This window comes from Stegodyphus dumicola, chromosome 9 (assembly GCF_044657685.1).
Source record: "Stegodyphus dumicola isolate Sdum_Otavi_A_Nest chromosome 9, ASM4465768v1".
Taxonomy (NCBI): Eukaryota; Metazoa; Arthropoda; class Arachnida; order Araneae; family Eresidae; genus Stegodyphus; species Stegodyphus dumicola.
Genome location: NC_140776.1, coordinates 55,032,852 through 55,055,829, shown reverse-complemented (window position 1 = coordinate 55,055,829; position 22,978 = coordinate 55,032,852). Strand labels below are relative to the sequence as shown.

Here is a 22,978-nt window from a genome sequence, read left to right as displayed (position 1 = left end):
TATTATTACTCTACATATTTTCGTATTTTTTGTATCCTATAAGACTGGATTTTTCTGCTAGATTCTCAACCATATACTTTTTCCCTCCAGTAAGAGATTTATAATTTATGATTCGATAAAATATGTTATTTTCGTGAAATCCTTTACTGTGTTCATATTTTAGTAGTTATTTACCTTCTTATTTTTATTCTATCAACTGGTATTCAATTTTACATGGTTCTTTCGGTCTATCATTCTGGAGAATTTTATTTTAGCATAATGTTACAATACAATCAAAAATTCATATTCGATTCACTATGTAATGCTTTCAGATTTTAAAATTAAAATTCGATTTAGAGTGAAATATTCAAGTTATAAAATTCAAACTCGTTTATGGGTAAAGTTTTCAAATTATAAAATTCGAATTCTTTCAACGTTGCGTTTTTCAAATTATAAATTTTAAGAATGGGTTTCATATTCTTCAGTGCTTTTAATTTAATAGTATTAAATACATGGCCGAATTAAGACTTTTAGAGACCCTAAGCATTTAAAAGATTTTGGTGCCTCTCATACGTTTAATCCTGTTCCTCCATTCCACCCCCCCCCCCCATTTATTCTTGCTTGGTGTTGGTTTAGTTGCATCGTGCATCATTCCGTGGTATAAAAGGCAGTGGTAATTTTTTGTGTTATCCCCTTGCCTTAAGTTCATAATGATCTTTTTGATAACCCCTTTCCTTGATATTCTAAGCACGTGATTATTTTGCTTAAGTGTTAATGAGTTGAAGAACCTTAGGTTAATTCAGCTCTGATAAAATCAATGAAATAAGTTCAATATGTTACCTATTTTACATATTAATTTAAAAGTACCGGATTTATTTCATATTGATATTTTCAACTCATAGTTCCTGTAAATCGAATTATCATAGTTTATTTTCAAAGTCGATTTAGTGGCTGAAAAATAATTTTGAAATTGAAAAATACTCAGCTTATTCTCAAAATTTGGAACATAAAATATTAGCTATTCGAAGTTCTCTAAATGAAATAAAATAACAGTTCTAATCGTGATTAGAAAAAATGCAGAGCAAACTTTACGGATACTTATAAATCTGCTGTACTTGTATTTTTTATTTCAAAAAAATTCTTTGATTTTGATAGAAAATTTAAGATGAAAAAAGATCGAAGATAGATGATTATAAAAAGATAGATTTTGATAGGGAGATATTTTGACCAGATAAAAATTTAATAGCAATAATTTTAATACTAGAAACAAATTTTGATGAGATAAATCTGCTTTATCAGCATCCTATACAGCACAGATTTTGTCAGAGCTGCCGACAGTATTAATTTATTTTTCAGTTATAATACTGAATTGCTGACAGGGTAATAAAATAAGCCCTTTAAAAGCAATATTTTTTTTTAGTAATGAACCTTTTTTTACTGTTAATGAGATTGTTAACAAAATATTTGTTGCTTAAATTGCATCCTCTCCGCAATTTTTATAATTGAAGCTTCCATATAATCTTACAATAAATATTAGTACATTAGTATAATTAATAAAAGAGTTTTCTAATGCCAGAAAATATTTTGCGTTTTGGATATAATTTTTTTCTGTAATTTTCCTACTACATTCATGTTATTATTTCACGGAGGAAGAAGTATTCTATTTTAAATTTTTGGGTTTCTAAATCTTAATAAAAACATCTGATGTCTTGTTATATAACCCAATGAATATATTTCTTATTAATATCTTAATACTTTTCATTTTTTTATCACTGCCAATTATTATGCTTAGATAATAAATTCAATGTAATCCATATTGACCAAATTGAGGCCTATTTAAAAGCATGAGCTGTTATAAGAAACTATTTCGCATTCTAATAGTAAAGTATATTTAACAAACGAGTAACAATAAAAGTATCAAATTTTTAAATCTTTTCCTGTACTCGAAATCTATCAGGAAAATTCTTTAATAAAAGAATACGTATTGATAATATATATATATATATAAGTTATTTATATTATATTTATATGAAAAAAGTAAATCCGCTTAAAACTTTTTGTCGACGTTCATTCTCCAATTTCATTGTGCATATTGTTTTCCGTGCCACTAAATTAATACGTCTATTTTTTGTTCCAAGAGCATCATATAATAGTAGTTGTGTTATTATAATAATGAGTCCGACATATACAACACTCTTAAATATCAAACAAGTTTCGTGATGCTCATTATTGAGATCGAATGTGAAGCACCGACTTTAGAATCTTCAAACTCTGACATCTTAATCTATATTTAACAAAGGTTATGACGACTGTTGGTTAGAAATTAAGGTCACATGCGTCTATAATTCCTTCATCATTCCACAGAATGATTGCGTTCATTTCAATGTGTAGTATATACAGTATCCTCTTATGAAACCGGACTTTGAACTATGCGCGAGTTTATTATTTTATTGTTCGATGCAGTTATGTTTTTCATTGGATAATGATTTAAGCTGCCGTTAACCTATTACGCGCGGGATCAGATCGTGATTTAGACGCAGGGTTTGATAACAATGGGGCGTCGGTGCGATGTTGTAAAAAGGGTGTTATGGGAGTCTTCGTTGAATATCACGAATGATCGGTAATGGGTAGTATATTTTTTTGCATCACAATGCAGAAGGTTTCTCGAATACTTTTTTTTTTTTTTTCGGTGTTCGAGTACCATTATTAATAAAACTATTTTTGAGCGATATTTATAGTCCCAATTGCCGTGACAGATTGTTTATTGCATGTGAAGTTTGTCTGAAGTATTTTCCTTTTTAGAATAATTTTCCGCAGTTAAATATAGACTTACATACTCTGAAGCTCACTAAGCAGATACGTTGCTAGAGCTGTTAAGAATGAAGATGAATAATTTTAAGTATTCTATTTCTAAACTGTTCCGACAGACATTTCATTTTTCCATTATTTTCAAAACTATTTTTTATCTACCAGTTAGTTCGAAAACTATTTTTCTTAACGTTTATAGAAATTTTTATTTGAAATTTTGCATTTAATTTTGACATCTCAGAAAGATCATCTCTGAAATAAGAAGTATGAAAATTTCATCAGATACCAATCAGTAATTTTACTCTTAGGAAATACTTGTTTGTCCATACGTATCATATGTATGAAATACTCTGAGAAAAATGGAAATCGATGTTTTACATACCAAAAAATATTTACTATTACTTGCATACATGATGTGCAAACTGAATGAGAATGGTAAATACTTAGAATTTTCTGTGCTATAGAACAGGGTTCCCTAAACTTTTTTCAGTCGCGACCCTCTTTTATCGCTGATTTTTTTTTCGCGATCCCTCAGGACCCCATAACATTTACAAAAATTTTGTGGGACCCCCATAAGTATTGCGCAAATCCGACACACGCATGAGTGAAACTGTCAATTTTTTCACTTGTACTGTAATATACTACTATTGCAGTTTTAGGCCATTAACTTTAATTTCTAATCTTAAGACACAAAACAATGCGAAAATTTTAAATAAATAACAGACGAAATGACAGAGCTATGTGCAAAGCAAGGAAAATGAACATTTATATTATAATAAAAAGAATGCGTCGAAACGTTTCCTTTTTTTTCCTTTGTCTGTATTGTCTTATCTCTACCTATTTTCAGATACACTGGGTCAAAATATTTGGTAATCGTAAAATTATTATAATAAGTTAAAGAAATATCAAAACTGCTAAAATTTTTTGCGACACAGTTTAAGAAACCCTGCTATAGAACAGAATGAAGCATATCATTAAATGTTAAAAACATATCATTTCTCCTTTCTAAATAAAATCAAAATTTATTATTCTCATTTAGTAAAACCAAATTTTGGCCGTTTAAACAAAATCCAGCTTATGAAGTAGTTCAGTTTTAAAATTCTAATGTTTACTTTTGCATTCCCTTACAGGGCGTCAAATAGCACAAATAGAAAATAATCTAATTATAACTAAAAGTTTCTTTGCTGTTTATATTTAAACTCGATTACCACTTAGCATAAACATTTCCAGATACATTAAAGACGTGTATATAGGCCTTTCTTTACTTTTGATTTTTATACAGTGTTCATGTTTAAAATTCAAAAGCAAAAGAAAGATAGATATAAACTACAATAATCTATATTTTACAGAAATCTTAAAACTATTATTATTTTTGTTTTTCATGCAAATTATATGATTTACAAGTAAGAGAATTTGAGTTAATTTTGCAGTTATCACAAATTGGTTTTAAGGAGATTCTAGTAAACAATATACTGTCACAGTTTGGATGGTTAATAAATTATTTTATAACCTATTAGAAGTCTACACAAGAGTTTTAACAGAAACAGTCTAAATAGCGCTAGAAACGAAAGAAACGTTTCTTATAGATAAAAACGTATAGATAGAAACAGTTCTTTTACATACTTTTTTACATGATGTTTACATGAGCTATACTTATCAACATTTGGAGTTGGACTAAGTAATTGTAATAAGAGTTTAGAGATATTATTTACTTTTAAAAACCTCTAAAGCACGCTTTTAAGGAAGTTCGATAAAATAGATAGCAAAATGTTTGCTGCCTTTTCTTATATAGTTTTTAATTCTGGTGCTTGGCAGCGTGTTCACATTTAAATAACAACTACAGTTATATATATCACAACTCTATAGATTATTATTGTTACGAATTTTTATACTTAGGTAGGTAATATTAGTAGAATTATCGGTAAAATTATTGTATTTCTTTTGTAACGTGAAAAATCTAAAGAGAAGCTATGCCGGAAAAGTAAGAGTACATAAACAAGTACAATTTACACAAAAATTGTCAAATTTGGCAACCATTTGGCGACATATTTGTACGGTCCCTGTATCACCGTAATATGTATTGAAATTGAATAAATGTAATTGAGCACTATGTTATTTGTAACCATAATTCCTCCCTCGTATTGCTTTCCAGTAATTTCAAGAAGCAGAAAGTACTAGAAATATCTCGGCGGTCGGTTGAAAACTATTTAATGCCGAAGAGAGAGCATCTGCGCTCAGTTGTTTAGTTATTGTTGTGTGAGTCGTTTGTTGCGCGTGAATTGAGATATATCTGAATTAGATTTCGCTTTAGATGCGCTTTGCATTACCCTGTGTTTAACATTTTTAGTAGTTTGAAGCATAACTACTGATTGTACTGTGTGAAGCTGTGATATATGTATGAGTATTTCTTTAGAAAATTCCAGAACTTTGAAGTATTTATTTTGATAAAATGAATTTTTATTAACCTAGCATCGGACCGGTGTGCATTGAATCTATTACGAACCCGTGCGCACGCAACATTATATTAGTTATTTAATAAATATCATGTTCAGGATCATGTCTTTTCACATAAAACATTTAACTCCGAAGTTGAAAGAAAAGCGTAAAATTGATGCCGTATCATTTAAAAACAAAAACAAAAAAAAAAAAAAAAAAAAAAAAAAAAAAAAAGCGGAAGTTTTTGTACCCATAATTTTTAACCAGAAATGGCTGTCTCTATTTTATCCAGGATTTCAGCTATCCGAAGTAGCAATGGTCCACATTATATCGCAAAATCAGAGTTTCTGTTACATTCTCTTACAAACTCAATTCATATTTTTTTATTAGAACACACAAAGTTATATTTCATGAAAACACATAATGTAGCAACCTGAGAAAAAGTCATGAATGATATTCTACTTGCTAACATAAAAAAGTTCTCAAATTCATATGGATAATATCAACCTAGCCATTTTAAATGTCCAGTTTTTAACATTTTTCAATTTTTAAATTCTGTGCAACTATAATTTTGGTCATTAATTGTATCTGAAATCTACTTCGCTGTAGCTAGATTGGCAATAAAAATGAAAATCTTTGAAGGCAGCTGAAATGGATAGCAAGTTCTCATGAAGCAGACCTTGACACACATTTCAGTCGTTTTGCCCATTCATTACACATTCGAAAACGAACCTTGTTTAGTATACGCTGGCGGGAAACTATTTTAAGGGAAGAGATAATTGCGCAGGAAGAGAAAAAAAGTTTTCCTCATAATTACGTGCTTGACATTTAATCGTGACGAAAAGCTTTTCAATCAAACCTACATTGTATCATCTTTATAATGCAAGCAAAAATTCAATGTTTTTCCTCGATCGAATAACTGCGTTGTTGTCTTTTGTAGCGAAAACCTTGTTACTGGAGCAACCCAAGTGCTTTGTACCTATTAGCTTTAAAATCCGAAAGGATGATACCTAATTTAAGCTAAGAAAGCATTGTGATTTCTTATGAAAATACTGATTAGTTTTTTTTTCTTTTCTGGGGGGGGGTTAAATCGTGAAAATAATATTTAAACCTTTTCTGTGGATCTAATATGCTGGAAATTTCGCACGTATATCTATTTATTGATATACCATGAGATGTAATAAATTCATGGCGATTCTTTTCATTCTAGCAAAACTGAGAGAATAGTTCTACGCCGCATAATTTCAGCTTCTTTAAAATGCATTTAACTTTTCAGAGTCATTAAGTTTTCTTTTTAAACAGGAGCCGTGAAAAATGTGTAGTGCCCTCGCCTGGACTCGAATCCTGGACCTCTCCAATACGTGCTGAGTGTGCTGCCATTACACCACGTAGGCATGTTGGAAGGAGGGAGAAAATACCTTATAACTGTAAAAGCACACAAATCCTAAACATTTAATATATATTATTACAAGACATGAAAATGCACTAAAGTTAATTAGAATTCTGAATTGTACCTATAAGTTTCAACGTAATTTCAAGGGCATGAAAACAAATTGAAGAGCAATTTCTTGTTCCGGGAGTCGAGTGCAGTTCTAATGTAATAAAACAACTCATTCATTAGCATTTTTTATGCCTCTAGTTTCTTTATATCTTGTTTTGTCTTTCTGAGTAAAAATATTTTCTGCTGCCCCATGTCGAGACATCATGTGAACAGAATGCCGGCGGCTGATCTTACAGTGAGGCATTTTGTGATTCACTTATTTATTGCAGGGTCTTTGCCCTTGTGAGAAGTTACTGGATATTTATGAACTCGCTTTGTGGCTCCTTTCTAAATCAGCTTGTCAAAGATCTTCATTTAAATCAGAGTTTAATGATGCCCATTATAAGACTAAAAAGGTTCTAAGTATCGTTCTTCCGTGCAAAATGCTATTTCAAATGGCACTGTAAGCACGTTCTTTGTTCTTATTTTACACTAGTTGTTTTCTGTTCAGTAAATGCAAATTAATAAATCAAATAATTAAAACACTTCCGAGTTCAACAATCTTTTGTGGATAAAATAAATATAGCACGTGTTTATTTTATTTTATTCGCTTGCAACAGTGGTGGCAAACCTTCAGGCTTAACATGTCAAAAATTCAGAAACTGGTTAAATTGATTCTACTGCCACGTTTCTCCAGTAAGGAAAAAAAAGAAAAAATACTTCGTGTAAAAAATAATTTAATTATGTATTGTTGTTGTTGTTACTAATCTCGCTTTTCTAATGTAATCTGATCAAGCCCACGAATTATTATCGTTGCAAAGAGGACAAGATTGCGTCTGTCGTTCACCAAAGCCTTGAGCACCATACAGATCTGTCTTGTGCTCAATTCCACCTCACTTTTGAACGAGAGCATCCCGGGGAGGGGGCGGATTGGAGAGTCTTCCAGACCTCTCTTTTCCTACCATCAGTCTCTACAGAGGACTTTCGACTTGCCGCATATTTTGAGTACCACACATACATTTGCAAACATCCATGCCTTTCCCGGAATTCGAACCCAGGCCCTTCGGTACGGCAGTCAGTGTCGCTGACCACTTTCCCGTCTGGGCGGCTTTAATAATGTTTAGCATTATGCGTTATGTATTCAAATGGCAAATAATAAAAAATGGAATACAATTAAAATATCCACATGAAATAATAATGATAAATATGTCATTATTAAAAATGATTTCATTATTTAAAAATTTTTCCATGTGATACATTAATTAAAACGAGAAGAAAACCGTCATCGTGCAGAAGTATAGCCTATGAAAAATGAAAGAAAATACTTTCGGACACTTCTGTTTTTCAGGTTTGTTTGCTAATATTAGCTAATTAATATTAATATTAACCAGTTACTAAATATTAGCGAAATAACTTAGATTTAACTTTCACGCATAGTATTAATCAGTTTTTAAAAAAGTTTCACAATACGTTTTTGGTTTTTAAAAAAAGTTATTCAAAAAATTCTGAAAATGAACGGAATGTGAACTCAGAGTGTCTGAATACGTATTCGGATACTTTGAGCCAATTGTTTATATTTAATAAAAGTATGAAACTAACGAGACATCCAATATTCCTTTGGATATCTTATATCTAAAATTACGTTTTTCACGCGCTTTCGCTAACTAATTTTCTAATTCAACTAATGTTTTTCTTGTAAGGATGTTCCATTCCTCTGTAAGAATTTCTTTTGATAGAGCTTTTGAAGAAAAATCCTGTTCCCTTATTTTTTTCTCCAACTCACACCATACATGTTCGATAGAATTTAATTCGGAGAATATGCGGGAGTTTTGATTACTTCAAGAGAGTTGTATAGTAATCACAAGCGGGTATTTAGGGTTGGAGATCTAGGATCGTTATCTTTATAGAACTTGAATGTATTTTGCATTCCAAGTTTTCTTCCTGATGCTTCAGGTTTTTCACTAAGAATATTAATAGATTTATATTGATGTATATTATTTTCTATAAAAACAAATTTTCCATCTCAGAGGTAACAAAACATCCCCAAACCATTAAGTCTCTATTCCTAGTGCTTAACAATAGGCAATAGATTTTCCCTCATTCGAGTTTCTTCTCATATTATTTCGTCTATCGGACGCAAATATATTAAATTTTGAATCGCTTGCAAAGGTAACATTGTTCCAATAAGATAAATATTTGTTTACCGTAGATTCTGCGAACCCCAGGAGTAATTTCCTAGTTTTATTGTCGAGGAAGAATTTTCTCCTTGCTTATTGCCTATTGTATGCATCTGCTGTAATGACTCTTCTAGTAGTTTCAGGGTTAGCTTTCATTGCAAACTGTTCTTCTAAATCTCTTGCAAGTTTAACAGCATACATTTTTGGGTTTTGTTTGATTTTTCGTAGCATAAATCTTCGATTCCTTCGTGATATCTTGAAATATACTCCAAAAATGCCTTTTTTTTTTAATGCGTTTTGAACAATTCATGTAGTTTTTCATCCTTTTAAGAACATCAAAAATTTTTAAGTGCTGTACACTAAGAATATTTGGAATATTTCGGATACTTTTGCCATCTTTAAAACGAATTTAAATTAAAAAAACTCTAAATTTCTATTAGAATTTATCATTAATTTTTAGCGTCTTACCATGTTCACTTCAGTTATGAAACTGATAATATGCTCTGCTGAAAAAGTCATGATTTCCAAATGCAGATGATAATTTTTACAATGCAGTTTCGTTTAAAGCAAAAGGTCTGATGTGGACACCACATGGCCTATTAAATTATACACATTTTTTCTACACTTCATTTAATCTCAGTTCCTCGAATTTCATTAAAGACTTATTCAATCAATTCAGTTCTCACTTCGCGCAAGGCAAAAATACATGAAAAATCAAAAGAACTTAAAAAATTGTAAAATACAGAAAAGTATACTATAAGCAACTGGGAAAACGGGCAGAAAGACAAAATTTTCGGTGTATAAAAATAAAAAGTTAACTTTTGGTCCATTGTGCAAAAAGACACTGAAGTTGGTGCACCTGCTGACTTAATTCACTACATTTCTAAAAGTTTCAACTGTAAACAAATAACCGCCAAGTTAGGTCTAGCGAAATTCACACTTTTAAACTGTTGATAATTCTACAATTATTACATACAGATTGGCAAAAGGCATAAAAACCTTAACGATAGCATAAGAACAACATAATTCAATCACTTTTAAAGCAAAAAGAAATGCACAATTTGCCAGCATATGAGAATAAGAAAGAAGAGCTCATATATATATATATATATATATATATACATGTTTGGTACGGCCAATTGCAACAAGAAAGGGTGGGGCACTATTAGATGTTACAGCAGTCCCATATATTAAATTTCAACGTTCTAAGGCTAATCGTGTTTGAGTTATACGAGATACATAGATGTGTAGATGTGTGCAGGCCTCAGGTAAAAAAATCTGTTCTGAATCCAGTTTAAATCCATTTTACAATTCATTTTGGAAGAAAAAAAAGTCCTTTATTCTGTTCCTACGTACAGATGTCGTGCAGAAAAGTTGAAATGGATTCGAGAGCGGTCAAAATGGACTTGTTCTTTCAATGAAATATGATACCCAAAATTTTTCGGTATTACAATACTTCCTTTACTTCGTACAAAAAAAGTAAAAATTATCATAAGATACATCGTTTTCCGAAACATCTCAGTAAAAATTTCGAGTGTCCGAATTATTATGTTAATTACTAATTAACACTTTTCGAACTTTTTTTTCATTACTCGGAATATTTTGATTACACTTCGTTTGCAATGAGCAAAGTTAAAATATGAAAAATAATAATATATTAGGAAAAGGATTTTTTTTTTCTTTTAAGTTTATTTGTCAATATTTGGTAGAAAGTGTGCAGAAATAAATGTCAAAGATACAAGTTCTGAACCCAAATGTGAGCCACTGTACGTAAGCTAAAATCTAAGCGCTAAAATATTATTCGACACTTAACAAAGAATTTTTAATTCGAAAAAGTGTGAATGCATTTCATTAGGCTTTTATAAGGATCTTGATGAATACTAAATTTGAAGAGGAAAATATATATTTTCTACATTTCAAGTCTAATAAATAATACTAATTTCATCCGTTATTCGATTTCTTTTATCTCTTTTCGAATCTGTTGTTGCTTTATAAAATATCTTATCATTCGTTTTAATATTAATTAGGAATTATTTATTCTAAATAAGCATTTTTTTTTTTTTTTTTTTTTTTTTTTTCAAATCTCTTTTTACTGTGCATCTCGTAAATACTGTTGCAAATATGAGTAAAAGAATTTTCAACTAATAAAGCTAAAAATGATCTTTATAGAAAATAATTTTGACATCAGCTACAGTTGACTTCATACACATATCTGCATCAAACAGAAAGAATTTAGCACGGAAATATTTTACTTTACACTTTTACAATTCACATTCAACTAGCTTCTTTAGATATGCACACCACAGCAGGACAATTTCAATCTATAAAATAGTTTTTACTTGAAACAAAACATACGAAACAAGCAAATAAAGTGATCGAATAGAGACGCTTGAGAAATCTTGTAGAAGGCCGCCATTTTCGGTCCACTGATCATATCAACTCAAGTGGCAACTATATCGTACTGATGATCGTCTACCGACTTCCTCGTTGCCAGATTTCATTCCCGGGAAATCGACTAAATTTTTATTATTTCGAATGAAAAAATGAATAAATAAATATGGATCAGTCATGTATCGCGAAACGAAATGCCCTTTTCATCGCACGAATACTGATATGTTAAGCGTCACGCGACAACGTTCAATCACTTTGCCAATGGTCATTTAATTCACCAAACGTGCAGTATTGGAACAATGTAATGTTAATTTTAACTTATTTTTAAGCTTAGGCCGAGAAACCTATTTTTCCTAAACGGTGCGATTGTCCTATCGGTGAACCGAGAAAAAACTGTAACCGAAACCTTTATTTGTCACTATCTTTTTATCTTTTGCACGCAACAGATGCTGAAAACGGGAATTAATATTTTCGACGCTCCGGGTTACATAAGCATGTTCAGACAGGTTATTGTGCATCATTTCACATTGATTATTCGCCCTATATAGTTTTTAATATAGAAACAAACCAAATGGATTACAAGAAGTGAAGCTAAACAGACTAAAATTTATTAGAAAAAAATTGACTGTTTATCAGTTTACCATTATTCAGTTTGGTAGCTTCATATCTTTTTCACTCTATTTCATTTAATTTATTAATGCAACTGCGCTGAAACTCCGCTTGAAACAATATTTCCGAGAAATTTCACAGAGTTTCATTTTAAATTGAGATTTTTAAAATTCTTCTTTTTTTAACTAATATCATAGAAATTAACGATACATACCTATTTTCTCAGTTTCTAAATATTTCTAAAATAATAAGCAATATTAATAAGTGCACGTTTATTCAAAACTACCTTTTAATCAAATTTCAGTATAAATTTAACGTAATTGATAAATTTAATTTGAAATTTGGATGGGTGAGTATAGGAAAAAAATTAGTGTATCTTTCCTACAACCTATAAATTTGTGAAAATGTTTTTCTAAATGTGAAATACATTTAAGATGTTTCTAAGTGTAAAATGCGTTTAATATGTGAGACTTATCTTAATTTAATTCAGCAGACTTAATCTCTTAAACGAGATTAGTTAGTTAGATCTATAACGTTATATGAATCGTAATCTAAGTTAATGAAATACTCTTCTAAACTTCATTTTGTTGCAGTTAGATATTTTTAATTTTTATTTTATAGTTTTTTAATTCAAATTTATTTTTAACAGAATTAATTTATTCCATTCAGAACATTTTATACTATTTCTTATAGCACGTCTTAGTTAGGCTTAGGTTATTCAATCATCTTAATGCAGCCAATATTATCATATGTATTTCATCTTGTATCTTCTTATTATCTATATGGTTACAGGAGGAACTTAAGTAAAAATAGCTCAAGATCTACATAATTGATACTATAACCCAAATGAATGCATAAGTGTTTAATTAATCGATCGAATGCATCTTTTAAGAAAGATAAATTTGAAGGTTTGAAACTATTAGAAAAATGATGTATTACTTTTACACAACGATTTTGTTATATTTATCTTAAAGAACACACATTTCTTTCCCTTAGTAAGAGAAAATGGAATTGGAATCTAAGGATTTTAAGATTGAACTCAGCATTATAAAACTCAGTTTGAAAATTTCTTTCAGGCTATGCAGTGCCATTTATTATAACAGTTCCTCTAATAAATTTCCTCTGATCAGATTCTTATTCTTTGCATAACGCATTTTTTCATACATCTTTCACTATTTATACAGCACTTTTCCAATCTGTCATAAAAGTTTAGCATCGCTTTTGAATCGTGTTGATTAGTATAGTTTCTTTTGTTCCTTAGATGCTATGAAATGAGTTTATTAAAGTACAAGGCTTATTAATGCTCACGTGAGACTTCAGATAGCCGCAGAGAAAGTTAGATGCGCAGTGAAATGTCTGAAGAATGTACCGTCATTCGAACCTCAGATATCGCACTAATCCAGACGCATTTGCTGAAACCAACTTTTGGGCTCTCTGAGCCATAGCCCCTCAGGATCACGTTTACGACGACACCGTTCTAGAGCAAAGTTCTCTGGAAAAAAAAAAAAAAAAAAAAAATGTTGTTCAAAAAAAAAACAGAAAAGAAGCATATCACTGTTATGATAAATGGCATTGTAGCATATTCTATTGTTTGTAACATAAATAAATACTTGTTGCATTTTATGGTATTGTTTTCAACCTTATAATCATTAGATTCCTATTGCCCAACCTCTATAAAACATGGAAAATGCATTTAGGTTCAAAATGGTAAGAAAGGCAGGTTCTCGGTCTGAGACTGATGTCGACGATATACTTTAATTGCTTTTCATTTTATTGGTTACTATCATTTAAAAAATGCTAGATACATGTCGTGTCTACGTATAAGAAACATGTTTTTATTATATTTTCTTTCTTTTCCGTCTCCAGGATCATATCCAAGAGGTGCTGAACAAATGGGAACAGATAGACGACGAAATCTGGGCCAAAATAATCTGCATGGAAAGGAACCGCAGAGTGGCCAAAGCTTACGCCAGAACGCCGGTCCTCACCGTAAATGGATCTTCTGATGGTTTCGACGGATACAAGTAAGAGAGAAAATTAATAATTTAATAATAAAATGTAAACAGACGAGAATAATAAATGGTATACAAACGAGGGAACTTTGAAGAAAGTTACAATCATTGTTTGGGAGTAGTGAAAAAAAAGAAACATAATGATAGTGTACTAAAAGTTATATCTTCTAGAACTCTGGACATGGTGGTATTCAATCTAAAAGCAAACACATTTCTAGCAAACACGTATGACCATTTTACATGCCTCTGTTCGCTGTTAAAAATTTTAAAAATAATGCTATCTGCAGATTTGAACACAAACTAAAACTGATTATTGTTAACCTTACTATAACGAAGAAAAATTGGAGTTAACATATCTGAATTAGTTTCTGTGTGAGATTGAATAATCTTTCGTTAGAGATATCCATGTAATATGTTTTAACAGCCAGTCGTAAATGGCGAGAGCTTTAAGCAGAGAAACCATTTGATTAAAGTCTAAGAAACTAGTCCTTCATTTTCAGACTAGCAAGTTTTGAAAGTGGATTTTCTGAAACACCAGGATTTTGTGATGTTGTACTTATTGTTTAATGGTCATAAAAATTGTTCATATAATGTATGGCAGGTTTATTCCTCCCACACATATATAAATCATTCGACAATAGTCCGCGACATTTTTTCGCCTTTAGTTTTAGAATTCTTCAATGACCAATAATGCCAGATGTCAGAGTTTCTTTTTGATGTATTATTTCTCTTAAATTTCTACCTTTCGAGTGAGTTAAACGAACGTAAGCTTAGGAAATTTCAAAATTTGGTATTCTGCAAATATCATCAAGTGTCAGTTTCTAGTCTGTCAATAGGAAGTAGTTAATGCCTAAGATAGACCAACTCTCAAATGTCAAAATGATGAAAATAAGTTACAATAATCTGGTAGCAAGCTTTAATCAATATGCTGTATCACAAGAAGCATATTTGGGAATGCTTTTCTTTTGAATTTGTTAGATATAAAGAATGTATAACACTAAAATTGAAATAAATATGGAATTCTCAAAAACTGTCATTTTCTGACTTTTCTTTCTTTACAATTTAGGCGCCCATGAAATATCTTTATGAATACATAATCTTTAATTAATTTATCCAATAATTTGAATGCCGTTTAGAGCGAGGTTTTCAAACTTATGGGTATAATATCCATCAACACTTCGGCATGTGATTGCTCCTGCTTTACTGATAAAGTGTATCTAAATTTTTAATAAAATGACTAATCAATGTATCTGAATACCATTCCAATGGCATTTTAATTCTGAAAGTACCAATGAATGAATAGCTTTAACAACATACGAACAAACATTCTAAATCATAAGTTATTAGTCAATGAAATGTTATACCAAAACTTTCATTAAATATGATAAAGAAGATTTTTATATAACTAAAACTTGTTTTAAAACAGTTCTGTTCGAGGATTATTTGCCTTATTTTTACCTAATTTTAAAGAAAAATGTTTAGATGTTGAACTCCTTCGTTTTAAAACTAATTTATGTTTGCTTTGTCGTGTACAACTGTAAAACTCCTTTGAAGGAGTAAATTCGGCCATGCTTTAGAGGAACAGTGGAAACGGGAATTAAGATGCAATGTTAAAAGTGAGTGATTCTTTATCACTGTAACTTTAATCCATTTTTCTTGACAATTAGGTATATAACCCTAACATTGCAGAAAACATCTCATTTCTTGGCTATCAGAAGTATACTTTGTGACAGCTTGACATGAAGATGAAAATTCATCTGATACGAGACGAGCAATAAATGATGACTAAAATGGTTGCAGTTCCATATAGCATTGAAAAGACTTCAGTGAACCATAGCAATGACTGGAAGTCATGTTTCTCCTGTTATGTGAAAATTTGTATTATTTCCTGTGTTTGCTATCTTTACTCTTTCTTTGTTTAAACTTCAATGTCATTTAATCTCTACCCCCCCCCAGTTATTTTACACGAGTCTGAGTGATTATATCTATCATATTATGTTTATTGCTTTGTTAATTATAAATTTGTATTATATCAAAATTTTTTATGTTACGTAGATATGAAAATTACATGAGAGTACATTAATTTTTAAAAAAATGGAGAAAAAAAGGAGGGAACAAAAATGAAATGCTACTTTCAATAAATTTTTGATGACTTGCTTTAATAAACAAATCTTAACATCTCATATGATTTAGAAATGCTTTATAGGTTTAAGGAATAATTTAAAAGTATTTTGATATCACACATGGGGTCCTATCAATTTAAAACTCAAATTCATTCTTCTTTCCATCTATGTAAATCACAATGCAATGAACACTTGATTTCGGATATATGTGTCGCTCTTTTTCATCACTTTTTTCCTGGACACCTTGTGTGTTAATGCATCTTCTATTGCAGTCTTTTATGAGGTGATATTATTTCAACTCAAAAGCATGAGTTTCAAATGAGGAACATTTAACAATCGGAAAAATTCAAGGGACATTTAACATTTAATAAAAAGCATAATTATGATACTTAAAGTTTCAAACTTACAGGCAGGGAAGGTTATAAACAGGAATTTTCATGCGATGTTCTTCTAAAGAGTTAAATGGGATCATGATTTATTGGGAAAACACACATATATTTGAGTTTGAAGTGCTAACGTCTTCTTCCGTCATCCCTGTTAAATGCAATCAGTATGCTGAGGGCAGAACGTTCACAACAGTATTCTTCAGCAGATCGTCATTAGATTTTTAACTAATAAAGATGCCATTTTGTCTCATATTTATTCGAGATTTAAAAATCAGTTTAGAAATGAGTGTCTGTCTCATTATCGAGTGTATGCTTGGTGCAAGTCTTTTAAAGAACTTTGGCTGAGATTTGAAAATGAACCACATATGCTTTGGCCAAGAAACATAACCGAAGAAGAGAAACTGACTGCTATTGTTGAGCTAATTCGAATACATTGGAGAACCACTGTCTACGAAATCCTAAGGAAACTGTAAAGTGTTGGTGGTGGGAAAGATCAGTTTAAGGTCGTCATAAATTAAGAATTCTAAAAAAGGAAGAAATTCAAGTGTAATGAGTAAATGATCGATGCATCTAAGAATGCATCAACATGCAGTCAAGAAGACTTTTCTTCTGCTAAAATTATGAAACTTTCTGGACGCTGAAACAAGTGTACAGCAGCGGCAGGTAACTGCGTAGAAAAGTAATGCATGAGCCGGTTCATTGTATTCCGTAAATAAAGTTTTCCCGATAAGTTTTCTTGTTCATATTTGTATATCCCTCGTATGAACCGAAAATTATATCTTTTGTATTGTATTATTTAACTTGTATCAATTACAAAATACGATACGCGACGGAAAACAACAGAAGAGTGAAAGAAAATAATTATTTTGACATTTATGAACTGAAGGTTTTGATAGCTATTCCACTCTCTCTCTCTCTCTTCCCCTTTAAATATCATTGTGTGTATTTCAAGAAAACCAGTCAGTTATTAAATAAAGCCTGTTTTTAATATTTCTTTTACACTTTTTATACGACCGGATATGTCAGATGGGAAACTTAGTGGATCTGTAGAGACATTAGGATGTTTTCGAATGCAGGAAACATGAAAAATGAGCAATGTCCTCGCTAGGACTCTCGAGTGCTCGCCGAGTGTGCTACCGTTACACCACGAAGCCATGTGGAAAATAGGGAGCAATTACCCCTTTTAAAGCGCGACTGGGGATTACAGGACCCAATCGTCAAATACTGGTGGTGAAGAATCATCATCCACCACCTTTTAATTCGGGCGGCACTGTACAGCTATTAAGAATTTTTGGAAGCAGGAGTCGTTAGCAGTGCCTACGCCGGGACTGTCTCGAACCTGGACCTCTAGAATACACGCCGAGTGTGCTACCATTACACCACGAAGGCATGCAGAAAAAAGGGAGAAAATACCTTTTAGATCTAAACTTTCTTTTTGGGAAAATAAGTGACAAGAAATCCCTCGCGATTAGGAAAAATTTGTTCATTTTATTTTAAATGGTAATTTTGTGAAGTGCTAACTGGTTCTCATCATTTTTAAGCCACATCTGAATTTACCAAGTTAAATGTAAGATTATAAATAAAAGTAAGAAGCGTGAAAATGGCTACTGTCAGTAAACTACTATCTAGTAATGCAGTTTTATATATAAAACTAAGAAAAAGATGAAAATATTTGATGAAGATCTTAATAGACGTCTCGCCGTTACATTCATTACACTTGAAAAGTTTCGGCTGCATCTTCTTAAACTATGGGCGGAGGCCAACTTGTTAACCGTAAACTGAAAAAAAATAAAGAAATCCTTCATCTATAAAACAAATTTTCAAGAACAGTCAGTTTGTTTGATGGATCGCTGACTACGCCGCAAGTTAAAAAAACCAACCACTAAAATTAAAATGCGTGAAACACTTTCTACAATAACTTCCAGCCCATTGAACAAGCATACTAATCGAGAAAATAAGCAGCAAGGACGAAAGGGGGATTCGACAAGGTTGCCAACCATTCGTTTGACAGCTAATATGAGCGATCAGATACGAAAATCTGGGGGGGGGGGGCAGTTTGGTCAGACACATTTGGCAAAGCGATGGAATACCTTTTTACAAAAAGGGGGAGGGGTGTAAAAATGTTTTTCTTTTTCTTTTATTTTTCGAATGCTCTTTAGTTGTTAAAGGCGCGCAGCTGCAAACTGAGACCTTGATTTTTACTGTTACTATTACTGAGATTTTGTTTGAAATCTAAATTATGCTACCAAATTAAGTGTCTTATTATTCCAATCGTGAAACTAGTTTGAAAGATTCTCGTCTGTTCTTTACGATAACATCTTGATAAGTTGCATGTTTTGTTATACTGAAAATTAAAATAAATATTAATTTTACTTTCTATAAAGTTAAAAATAGTCCTCTTTCTAAGGGTAAATACAATCCTGTCATATTTATAAGTTATTTAATATATCAGATTTTGATATACAGGATTTTGATATACAGATTTTGATATACTGTAGAACTACTGCGCGCTGTTTTGTATATCCAGTTTATTATTTTATTTTAGTTTATTTTTGAGGAAGAAGTATTAAGATATTAAAATAAACTGAAGCAGTTTGTGTTCTTATGTGTGATGCTTAGAATAGATATTTTCGTTGAGCAGTGAAAAGAACAGCTATGCGTTTTCTGTTTTTGGAATGCTTTAAGCATTTTGCCCGTCCCGCCTTTAAAACCACCCTTTTAATAAGATATGTTGATTATTTCTGACGTATAAAATATGCAACGATATATTGGTAGAGTTGATAACAACAGCGTGTGACATGTTCAATTAAATAGTACAACGTAATGTCTTTTCCATTTTATTGTTTGCCAATATAATTAAGCTTATTAAAATAACTACAATCTTTTGCCTACTGTACAACAAAGCAAACTATTTAAAATTCATTACTGGTTTGTAACTAATGAATTATGAAATAAAAGATGTAGAAATTTACGATATTATACATCTATGTTTAATTTTCATAAAGAATTTTTGTAATCAATTTACTTAGTTAAAAGATTTTTAATGCCATACATTTATCATTTAACTTGACGCAGAATTATCCCAATTCGATGATCATTAGTGCTCTGAATAAGGCATTAATGCAAAGTTATCGAACTTGTTACTTAGAAAGCAAATTTATATAACTTAAAATTAATGCTAAAAGAAAGCTCCAATTTCCAAATTAATTAAAACTGCAACCTAAATCAACAAATAAAAAAAATCAAATTTTTCAGATACGGCCTCTGCTACATGCATTAAATAAAAATCCTGTGCTAATTTGACTTCAATGAATAAATAAAAGCCTGCATTAATTTTATTTAACTAATTACTTGAATGCTTAATTAACTACGACACAATAGCAAGTGTATTTCGATTAAACTATGAAACTGATTCATGCTGATTTCATCATGTTAGCCCAAATCATAGCCCAAAGCAAATCCAAGTTTTTTATTTTTCTGATTCCATGTCAGCGTACGTAAAAAATTTAATTATTTAATTCATTATTCTCTTTGAAAAATGAAAAGCTCGAAAAGTATTTTATTTTCTCGCTCAGAGAAGCACTTCAGTTGAGTTCTGTTACAATTCATAAAATGCGGTGAGTACTACTTTCGTTTTTACATCAAACATTCCTGAATCACTAGTGCAAATCTATGAAAAAGAAATGAAATTCTATTCAAATAGCTACCTGTTGATGACGGCTAATGTAGACGTAGAGTTACGCCTTTAACCGTAACAGTTTCTTTCCAAAGAATGTTAGTTTTACCATTTTTCCAAGATGGCTAGGACGACGTGGGCAGAAGGGGAGTTTATACTGGGAAGAATGATTACTCGAACTAAAGCATTCAATCTTGCAAAGCATCCAGAGCTTTAAGGGAAGGGTTTATTCTGGACCACATATCTGCATGTCACGAATTAGGGAGTTCATTAATATCCACTCCTTCAGCATGCCATCATGGATAATGGATTAATTTTTTTTTTTTTTTTTTTTAGAAAAGAATTCTCTGTCAGCGCCTTTTGCAAATGGTAAAGAGCTTTGTGTGGTTATGTCTTCATTCAGCCACTATCAAAGACCATTACATTGAGTCACGAAATTTCGTTTAAAGATCGGACGTTTCTTCTTCTGTTTAAAACTGACATCAGTGTCCAGATGCTTATCCACTTCATTTCTACACTGCCAATGCTATCACTGTGAGACTAGTTTGTTCTTCAAACAAACAAACATATTTTAAACGGTTTTATTTTGCGTGGTTTCTCTATTGAGTTAGATTTTGAAATTGATCTTTGCGTCACCGGACAGATTGGAAAAAAAAAATCTTCCAAATGAAGTTTTTTCTGAAATACTAAAGCATTGATGAATATAACAAGTTTTCAAAGTGCGATCAAACTTTACAGCTTTAGTGCGGCTGTTACTAATGAGATGTTTTTAAACAAAGCCAGTCGTCGTTAACAGCGTAAAATTTATTACAACTATACATAAAAGTGTATATGAGAGCAGCGCAAAGAGAAATAAATTGGCTATAATCATCTATCATTGACTAGATTAGGAAACCTTGAAGGAAAGGTGAAGTCACTAGTATATTACTAGTTTGTTAGTACATTGGTTAATAAAAATAATCTTTCGACATCCACAGGCAGAGTTTTTTTTTTTTTTTTTTCCTTAATAATTTTGTGCCCTTTCTGTAGGCTAAAAAAATTCATGTCACCATCATATGACTTGTACGATCTATTAATTTATACAATTTTTTTTTCTGTGCTTCGTTTAAACTTATTTCCTCGAATTTTATTAGAGGGATATTTCTGATTCAATCAATTCAGTTCTCATTCCGCGGCAAGGCAAAAGTACATAAAATCCCAAAATATCTTCTTTAAAAACTGCGAAATACGGAAAAACCTAAAACATCAAATGCAGTTCAAAACAGTTTTAATTTTTTTTTCTTTCCCCCCCCCCCACCTAAGATTAGTTTTAACGAAACCAAACAATTCAGCCAACGTGCAGAAAAACAGCATTTTTGATGCATACACATTTAAAATTAACTTTTAGCCCCAGTAAGCAAGAAGACAGTACGATGTTGAAGTTGATGCACTAACTGACTTAATTCACTATAATACTAAGAGTTTCAAATATGGCCATATATAAGCCATAACATAATTCAATCACATTTAAAGTAATATAAGAACAACATCATCCAATCACTTTTAAAGCAAAAAATTCACAATTTATCAACTTATAACAAAATTATAAGAATTTTAAAAAACAAATTATAAGAATACAACAAATTATAACAACAAATTATAAGAATTTTTTTAAAAAAAAGAGCTCTCCGAGCCGGGTAAGAATATACATATATACATATATGTTCGATTTCAACAAAAGAGTGAGGTGCACAACTAGATGTTATAGCAGTTCCAAATACAAAATTTCAACGTTCTACGGCTAATCGTTTTTGAGTTATGCGAGATGTGTACATACTTGCGTACAGACGTCACGAATAAATTCCTTTAGAATCTATTTTAAATCCATTTTGCCTAAACCTTGAAAGAGAGAATCTTATCTCCCAGACCAGCGGCCGTCTCCTTGGTGTTCATGTTTCTTATGGAAAAAAAATTCCTTTATTCTATCCGTACGTACAGATATCAGGCTAAAAAAATCTTTCAAATGGACTCGAGAGCGTTCGAAATTGATATTTTAGTTGAAATATGATACCCAAAACTTTTCGTGATTACAATACTTTCTTTACTTCGTACAAAGATGTAAAAAAAATATGAAATTGTACATATAGATATTAATATATGGTTGTAAGTGCACTAAATAGTAAGAAAGTTATTTTTTTAAATATCATTCTCATTCATATGTGACTAAAAATAAAACTGTGGGATGCATGCACAGAAATTACATTGGGACATTAAAGGAAATTTAATGAACAACATAAACGATAACACAAAAGACATATAATTGCTTACATATGAATTATTATGCTTCAAAACGTACATATAAATGATTAATCTTTGACAATTTCTATCTAAAATCCGTCATTTTTAATAGACTTGCGAATTTATAATAATTTTAACCACTTACGAGAGACTAGTTTAACAGTTAAAAATTTACATTTTTAAATAACTATTTTAATTGTTTGGAAAGGATATTTAGATAAAAAATAAACAAATTATTTTGCTTCAGAATATTGTCTACTTATTTTATTTTTTAGTATTGACTTTTAGCTTGTTAGCTTTTCTTTTTCCCTTATTCGATCTGTGGGAATATTTTAATATTTTATGTTCTAATAATTATTAAAAAGAGAAGGCAGAAATTACGTTTGATTCTAATTTCATTTCTCACCACAGCTTGCGCAACTTATCATACATTTCTTTCTGCCCGATTAGATTGAGCTGAAAATCCGTTATGTCATCCTATAAATTCGAAATTAGCAAACTTGACGCAGACTATATTTTGCTGCTGATGAAGGGACAATAACACAGTCTGTTGAAAGGTACGGAGTCTTAATTTTCTTCAAATAAGTGCTAAATAAAGACATAATTTTTCCACTTATTTAAGAT

General features: G+C 30.9%; 1 protein-coding gene across 2 annotated transcripts in view; it reads left to right on the top strand.

Annotated features, from left to right (window-relative positions):
• LOC118186149 (uncharacterized) overlaps positions 1 to 22,978 on the top strand; it is a 204,207-nt gene that overhangs the window by 141,184 nt on the left and 40,045 nt on the right. For both annotated transcript variants that reach the window (XM_035356194.2, XM_085823454.1), the window contains exon 3: positions 13,747 to 13,904. In XM_035356194.2, the coding sequence (XP_035212085.1) occupies positions 13,747 to 13,904 (158 nt within the window). The remainder of the gene's footprint in view (positions 1 to 13,746; positions 13,905 to 22,978) is intronic.